Source organism: Merops nubicus, unplaced genomic scaffold (assembly GCF_000691845.1).
Source record: "Merops nubicus isolate BGI_N331 unplaced genomic scaffold, ASM69184v1 scaffold7448, whole genome shotgun sequence".
Taxonomy (NCBI): Eukaryota; Metazoa; Chordata; class Aves; order Coraciiformes; family Meropidae; genus Merops; species Merops nubicus.
Window position 1 is genome coordinate 19,152 of NW_008627656.1, and position 8,881 is coordinate 28,032.

The 8,881-nt window shown below is 35.8% G+C and overlaps 1 protein-coding gene across 1 annotated transcript in view; it reads left to right on the forward strand.

The window, feature by feature from the left end:
- Positions 1-8,881, forward strand: part of ZMYND8 (zinc finger, MYND-type containing 8) — a gene marked incomplete at its 5' end in the record, with an annotated part of 32,375 nt that overhangs the window by 10,383 nt on the left and 13,111 nt on the right. The window contains 5 exons of the mRNA XM_008946387.1: positions 247-302; positions 1,982-2,059; positions 2,925-3,040; positions 3,959-4,440; positions 6,660-6,800. Coding sequence (XP_008944635.1) covers positions 247-302; positions 1,982-2,059; positions 2,925-3,040; positions 3,959-4,440; positions 6,660-6,800 — 873 coding nt within the window. The remainder of the gene's footprint in view (positions 1-246; positions 303-1,981; positions 2,060-2,924; positions 3,041-3,958; positions 4,441-6,659; positions 6,801-8,881) is intronic.

Genomic DNA, 8,881 nt, shown 5'->3' on the forward strand with positions numbered 1-8,881 from the left:
GGGCAGGTTGCCATAGGCTGCAAGAAGGAGCTTTTAAAGATTGTTATAGTGTTACGGTGAGAAGAAAAGTGCTGCCTTCTGCTTTTGCAAGCATAGTGTACAGATAGTTGACTTGGATAAGATACTTTGTCTCTTTAGATGTTCTCTTTTGTCTTTAATGTTAAGGCTTGAAGCCTTAACCTGTTGATTTTATCATGATTCTAGTGTAACAATTTTCTTTGTTAAAGCATTTTATTGTTTCCTCAGGAAATCACAAATTGACACAAACAGCAAAAGTCATCATCAAAATCTGTGAGCATGAGGTATGAACTTCTTTGTTCTGTATTTTTAAAGTGTTTCATTTTGTGTATTCATGGGTGAAACCATACATGTTTTCTAATGCGTGTGTATTGCATAACTATATTTTTGGAAGGTTTTCTTATGTTTACATCTGCACATCCATGGCCTACAGAATAATTTTTGGCAAGGGCATTGCTAATGTATCTTCCATTATGACATTCACTATCTATAATCAAGACTTGCAGTGAGGGGAAGGAGGGAAGAGAAGAAAGTGGACATAAGACACCTATCTTCTTGTAAATTACTATTTGGAGTTCGAAAAAGAGACCCACGTCTTCTTATTTGTAGATACATTTTTTGGTGATTCTTTTGCTGTAACAATATGAAATTCCTCTGAATAAATGCATTCCTGACTGATCATTTGCACTGATTTTATTTCAGTGGCAATCCATAATGTTTAGTCCTACAAAAACTTGATATTCTAAATGTAATATATTTCAACAATATTTCATTGGTCTAAATTATTCAATGAACTGGCCCTTTATATTTATGGAATTGCTTTGTCCATCCCCAGGCTGACACAGCAATATCTGTAATTCCCATAAATTCTGAGGATTTATCAATTGTTAATGCAACAAAATGCATGTATAACTTGAGGCTGATATCTTAACTAATTTGTATGGTATGAGCATAAGGAGTGAAATATTTATTTTTGGTTCTGCATAAATCATTAAATGCCTAACTGAGGTTATGTTTTTGCCCATGAAAGAAATTATGATAAATAATTCTTTATCACTGGAATAAATAAAACATCAGACAAAGGTTGTGTGGGGGTTTTTTGTCTGGAGTTAACACCAGTAGCATACAATGTGAAGGGAGATGTAAAAATGTGGCTGATTTATTAACTGCAATGTATATGTTGCAGGGGTAGAAAAAGATGGGTGTCTGTCAAAACAGTGTTCATTTCACAGCAAGTAAATCACAGAATCATTTAAGTTGAAAGGACCTTTAAGATCATCAAATCCAACCATTAACCCAGCACTGGGTTAATCTTTTACTGGGTTAATCTGGGTTAACATCTTTTAAACCCCTCCAGGGATGGGGACTCCACCACTGCCCTGGGCAGCCTGGGACAGGCCTGGACATCCCTTTCAGTGAAGAAATTTTTCCTGAGGACCAACCTAATATTCCCTTGATGCAAGTTGAGGCTGTTTCCTCTTCTCCTATTGTTTGTTACTTGGGAGAAGAGAGAGACTCCAGCTTGCTACAACCTCCTGTCAGGGAGCTGTGGAGAGCCAGAAGGTTCCCCTGAGCCTCTTTTTCTGAAGGCTAAACAACCACAGTTCCTCAGCTGCTCCTAACCAGACTTGTGCTCTAGACCCTTCCCCAGCTTCATTTGCCTTCTTTGGACATGCTCCAGCCCTTCAATGTCTTTCTTGGAGTGAGGAGCCCAAAACTAAACCTAGTATTCAAGGTTCGGCCTCCCTAGTACAGGAGGACAATCCCTAGTCCTGCTGGCCACACTGGTGCTGATACAAGCCAGGATGCTGTTGGCCTTCTTGGCCACCTGGGAAATGTTCATTCATGACCACAAACTTGTGGAAAAATGATGCTAGCAAACTAGCTAGGCTAACATAATAATATTGATCACAGTTTGGAGTCTCTTTAAGCTCTGCAATAGCTGTTTGCTTTTTCTTTTCAGATGAATGAAATTGAAGTATGTCCGGAATGTTATTTAGCTGCTTGCCAAAAACGAGAAAATTGGTTTTGTGAGCCTTGTGTAAGTTAAGGATTTTGATAGTCTAGCTAATACATTAAACTAAGCAGTTCTCATTTGACTGTTGCTTGTTAGCCCCCCATTGTTATAAAGCTGTAGTGGTTACTGAGTCAAGGTAAGCTACTGTAGTTTACCAGGTCCTTGTGCTTGCACATTATGCTCTTTGTGGAGTCAGATTATCTCCAGATGTTTAGCTGTAAGATTCCATGTTTTTACAAAGGATTGGTTCACTCTGAAATAACTGTAAAGTGTGTGAGCAACCAGTTTGCAAGTTCCCTATCCTCAAATATAAGATATCTGCTCCTGGGACATCTGTTCTTGCATGTGGTACTTAAACTCACTCTAAGATTTCTGAATGTCTCTTTCTGCAGGTGTGGATCAGGGAATTCAGACCTGATTTTTCTTTCATGACCCATTAATAGATTATCTGTTTTCTGTTTTTAATACTGCACCAAACATGGGAGGACTCCATAAGATTCTGAAGTAAAAGTGCATAATCCATCAAGCTCTGTCTTGAACTTCAGTGAGAATTTGAAAGACTTGCCATAGTCTAACCTACATTATGCTACATATTTGGGAGGGTCTAGTAAAAAATAAATTAATAAAAAGGTGCCATTATAATGTGTCTAATGGAGGTATAGTTTTATGGGGTTTTTTTAATAATTTTATTATTTTGTCTTCTCAAGATTTATTAAGTATATATCAAGTTATAGTAAAATGGAATCTTGTATTTCTCAAGTTCCTTGTGCACGTTGGATCTTTACTGAATCTAAGTAATACACACAATTTTAAAAAAACATGTTGTTTATCAGATTTCAAGGTAATTCTGCCTGTATTTTCTTACTGTGTATTTTGCCTCTTCCTCTAGAGCAATCCCCACCCTTTGGTCTGGGCTAAACTTAAAGGCTTTCCATTCTGGCCTGCTAAAGCACTGAGGGATAAAGACGGGCAAGTTGATGCCCGTTTCTTTGGCCAACATGACAGGTGGGAATTTAACCGAAGGATGTCTTAGACTGTACTTAAAAAATCTGGTTATTAGAGGTTTTGGATCCTCTCTTTTGAACTTTGACCCTAATAAATTATATAATACTCTACCATCTACAGTTTTAGTTTCTTACATGATGTCTGTAGAATGTAAGTCATATGTTTGTAAGATTAATGCACATATAATCTCAGTGAGTATGCAAGTTAATTCCTGTGTCTGGTTTTGTGCTGCAGAGAATTGTAGTTCTTAAAGGTGAAAGAGGCAAGTGAAGTTGTTTGTTGCCTAAACACTATGGGAATAAACACGTTTTGTCATGAATTGAAAATATGAATCTATACAGTTACAAAAACAGGCACTGTAAAAAAACCTGAAAACTGTAGGGCCATGAAAGAATGAAGTCAAAGTTCCTGGTATTTAGAATCTCTGAAGGCACAGGTTTAAAGTCTCCCTCACTTCATGATAAATAAAATCTGTCCAATACATGTTGATAGATCTTTTGCTGGCATTGAGGAGTTTGACCACCCTGAGATGGGGGTAAAACGTTTTTAAGAATGTGCTTATGAATTATGTTTTTCCTGACCTGCTTCTTATGTTTTTCTAATATGACAGATGGAAAGACTGTTTTGCAATGGTTGTCTTACAGTTACATAGAGAATTCTGATTAGAAATGTTTTGTCATATTTGAACAGTGTTTATTCATGTTTGGTGTGTTGCTGGGTAGAGTAAAAGAAGCTATAATCTAAGATAGGCAATTTACTTACCAAAACCAAGCACCTAACTAATAAAAGAAGATAGAGATGGTCCTTTTGGAATTATCTGAGGTGTGCATATCTCTATGATTAGGCTAAAATAAAGTTGCCAGTTTCAATCAAACAGTGTGAAACGTGTTTAATTTTTTTTTTCTGTTTTATACACAGGGCCTGGGTTCCAATAAATAATTGCTACCTCATGTCTAAAGAAATTCCTTTTTCTGTGAAAAAGACTAAAAGCATCTTCAATAGTGCAATGCAAGAAATGGAGGTTTATGTTGATAACATTCGTAGAAAATTTGGAGTATTTAATTACGCACCTTTCCGGACACCATATACACCCAACAATCAATACCAAATGTTGTTAGACCCTTCAAACCCAACTGCTGGAACTGCAAAGACAGACAAACAGGAGAAAATCAAGCTGAACTTTGATATGACAGCATCGCCCAAGATTCTAATGAGCAAATCCATGCTGAGCAGTAGTACTGGTCGTAGGATTTCAATAACAGACATGCCACGGTCACCAATGAGTACAAACTCCTCAGTTCACACTGGATCTGATGTTGAACAGGATGCAGAGAAAAAAGCAACTTCAAGTCATTTTAGTGCCAGTGAAGAATCCATGGACTTCATTGAGAAAAATACAGGTAAAAAAAAAAAACACAAAGAAGGTGGGGAGTGTGGGGATACAGGGCTTTGCATTTGGTCAATGCACTACTTTTATTCCATGTAGGTTTTAAAGACAGACAACATTATGACTCATTTTTATGAAGAAGTTCTAGAAAAAAACCATGCGCTTAACTATCTCTATCTCAGATATTAAACAAGTCTTTTCTCTCACATTGAGACATGAGCAATTATCTTGAAAAGTGACCAAACTCCTTCAGTTTAAATAGCAGGAAATAGCAAAATGAATGGAGAGTGGAAGTAAATACAAGAAGAGTTAGAACTGTCATTATTAGGAGATATTCTGTTTAGAATGTGATGGCTCTTTTTCAAGGCAATAAGCTTAATTTATAGTGTTCCCAACTGAGTGGCTAAAATATGCTAAAACTACAGTTCTGTAGGCAGAGTGGATAAAAAGGAGTGTAGAATATGGAATTGGGACTTCTCAGACTAGTCAGATACTAGCTAATTTTGTGGCAACGAGGCAAACTTTTTATCTTAGTTATTTTCATCCATAAAACAATGTTCATCACTATCTGGAGAAATTGATCCTCTATATTAATTAATCTTTTAAAACTTTGGGTTTGGTGAAAGGATATCTCTGTGTAGATAACTAGGTCAGTATGTTCCGTTGCAGTTTTTAGATAAAATACAACTTGCTTATTTATTATGATTTTATTCTTTCTAGCCAATAAAGGATAGGCTGTGAAACTACCTTTGGGTACAGAAGTGTCTTGTGATATGATTCCGTCCATCTTAAGAAAGTGTTGACAAAGTAACTGTATGCATTTAAATATATTAAAATATTCTGATTTTTCAGTAGAGCAGCATGTCAAAAGGAGTAAATTTTATGCAGAAATGATGATGTATATATGTGCGTACAGCTTTTACACATTGGCTGTAGCTAACGGGTACTGTTTTGTGTCATAAAACATAGAGCTTTTGTTACACCACATTATTATTTCTTTGTAGTAGTGAAAATAATTATTGCAAGTCCCATTAAAGCTGTTTTGTCAGCTAAAAAAAGGAAGATAACAGATGTTAGCGTATTACTCTGTATTTTTGATTATCATAGCAAGTCTGGGGAATTTTTCTAACTTTTCCTCAGGCTTTACTATACTCTATCCTAGTGCATAGAAATGCTGGATTGGGCTTCACAGCAGTTAAATTAGAATATTCAGTTTCCCACTTGCCATTTCTACTTGTATATTGTTACAGTGTGAACTTTTGTATTATTTACTTTATGTATAAACTTAGCCATCCTGTTAGTGGAATCTGTGTGTTTCAAATCTAATATAAATGAAATTACTTGCTTGCTGTAAAAAATAATTCAATTAGAATGACTGCCCTGCAATTAGACAAGAACATTTTTATTTGTATGCTTCTGTTGTATATTTTGAGTGATGAGTAGAAAGTAATTTGGAAACAATTACTGAAACAGCAGATACTGGTGCTGCTTAGAAGTCTGAAAATATATAGGTAAACCTGGATGTACTGGGAAGAAAAAGTGTCCAGTAGTGAGTTTAGGATTACATATTCAAGGTGTTAAGCATCTCTTGCTGACAAAAATTAGTCTTTTTTTAGGTAATTGCCTGCAAATGCTTCTCTTTGTAGACTGTTTGGCTGTTTCCAGAAGTTTGTTTTTGAAACAGTGTTTCATGGAGATTTGAAAGGCTAAGAGCACAGGACTTTGCTTAAACTCTGTATAAATTAGAATATTCTGTTACCTTATCGGAGACATTTTATCACTGATCTCTAGCTGTACTAAACTTACTATGATTTATACTTTGAATTCTCTGTTCATGTAGCTAGCAAATGGGGTATATGGGGTTTTCTATGTTTACTTACATAAATGAATGAAAACAGATAGCAATTTAGAGTGTCAGAATTTGTAACATCTAAAATAACGAAATCTTGAAAGCTAGAAACCTCCTGTCACTGCAGAGTGCTTTTGAGGTTTAAGCACACATTTACCCCAACTCTATAGCTAGAGTAAAATTCTTTTACTTACAATTTGTTTCATTAAAGTAAAATTAAATCAATAGTTGTAACTTAAAATGGATATATAATACAATGTTGAAATTACTAAAGGAAAAAAAAAAAAAATCTTTTCCCTGATTGTGTAGGTTTAAAAGGTGTTTTGTCCCAGTGAATGTCTTTATTTTTAAATCTGTCTTTATTAATTTTGTACTTTTTTCAGCTTCTCCAGCACCAACAAGAACGGGTCAAACAGGGAGCTTGTCAGGCAGCCCCAAACCTTTCTCACCTCAAGCATCAACACCAATTTCTGCTAAGCAAGAAAGAACTTCCACTCCAGGAAGCATTCTGAATCTTAATCTTGGTTAGTCTTGACCTTTGAAAACTAATACTCTTAGAGCTGAATAAATTATGGTGGTGTCAGTGCAACATAATATGAACAAACTTGTTTGTTTGTGCCTTTAAATGAACACTTGGCTTTGAATGAGGCACACGTGTAATTACTGTTTCATCAGAGATGCTGTTCTGCTTTTGTTTCATAAATGAAGGTTCCTGTTACTGTTTCTTCTTTTTGATGAAAGAATGTAGTTCAAGGATGATTTATTTTCTTTTAGCTGAACTGCACAAACAAATGTTTCTAAACAGTAGGTAAGTTTCTAAAGGTTGTAATTACATGAACTTTGCTGCTGCTCTTCACTCCTGTCTCTCAAGTGAATTGCTGGCAGGGTTTTCTTCTGGTCTTTAGGATTTAGGACTTACTAGGGCTGCTCCTCTCTTGATGCCTTCACATCACCTTCCTAGTGACCATCCCTCTCTAGGGAGATAGGTGGATGAAAGGAATTAGCAGAAACTCCCTGTAAGTAAATTTTGGGATTGTGGGGTTTTGAAAGATGGAGTAGGTAAGTGCTAAGTTGGTAAAACAGTTCTGAAAGCCAGAAGGTTGTAGATAAGTTTCCTTCAATAATGGTTTGTTCCTGTGAGTATTCTGATGCATTTCTGGCTACTTTTTACCTCCACATGGTATTATGTGAAGAAACAGGATTCTGCCCCATGGTGTTAGTCAAATACTTCAGGAAGGTTTGAATTTAAATGCTGAATTCATGTTTTCAGTGAGTTACAGGTATTCCAATTCTGGATACAAGCTCACCCAGTATATTTTTCAGTGTTAATCTGTCCGTGTGGACATAACCATAGAATTTTTTTTTTCTGCTGTAATGCAGCTGTTTGTCATCTTATCTGAGGTGACAATGTGTTTGGAAAAATGTTAAGAAATATGTAGGGCTGCAGTTGTTTGGGCCACAGATGAGACATCAGCTGGAGCATAGAATATTTTGAATAAATTATGTGGATTAGAAAATCCAATCTTATGGTCCACAAACAATACCATAAAAGAACAGCTAGTATCCTTTCAAGTAGAATATCAGTTATTTTTAAAGCTTTAAGAGAGTTTCCTTTGCTAAATACACTCTTTGGCAATATAAATGAAAATGGCAACCCTTCTTCATTTAATAGCATCAGTTGTGCCAGACATAGTTTCATCTGTGAATCCTCTGGTTTTCAGATATGATTTACTGTGACTCATTGTGATACGTAATGTGAACAGGGTTTCTCTCTGGGAAAAAAAAAAAGTGAAAGTACAGAAAACAAAGACAGTTATGTGCCTTGAGCAGAGTACTAGAAGTGCTTTATGATCATCCTCCAATTCAGCAATAAGGAAGGAAAAATAATGGAAATGAACCATCTGTTGTTATAGGCAGACTGGCTAAATTGAAAAATGGAGGTGACTGACAAAGCTATACAAGGATTACTTGGAAAAAAATACTTATTTCTGATATTATAAGACCTATCCTTGTACAACAAAGGCAGAAAAGATGGAACAAGTTTGACCAAATAAGGAGTGAAAATTTTAAGATTGGGAGTGAGAAGTAGTAAGGAGTTTGGAGATGAGAAATTAAAGCATTCTCCACAGTGAGTTCGTCTGTGCTTTGGCTCTGTCTTCTTTTTATGATACTTTGACATTAATGAGACAGATCGGAAATCTGGATCAGTGAGACCTACCTCTTTGTTAGGTAGAGAAATTTGGATTGCAAGGTTTCTTGCTTTTATTAGGATGTAGAGTTCTCTAGGGAGGCATTATAATGCCTCATCTGTATTTCTCTCCATCAGTTTTTTCTTCTGTTTGTCTCCTGTCATGTTGTTAACTAAAGCTGTGAAGGCCTTGAATCAAGTTCTGTACTAAGGGCAGTATAACTATTACTGCTGTGGAGTTGGTGTGGATTGGGTGACATTGTTACCATGGGAAGAAGAAACCTAATTTAGTAAACATTTCCAACACAGGGAACAAATTTTTCAAGAGTACTTATGTGATTTAGAACCTTCCTTTTTATTTTCAAAATTTATACTGCACTGAAAGTGGTAGAGTTTGTATTATGTTTAGTCTCTTCA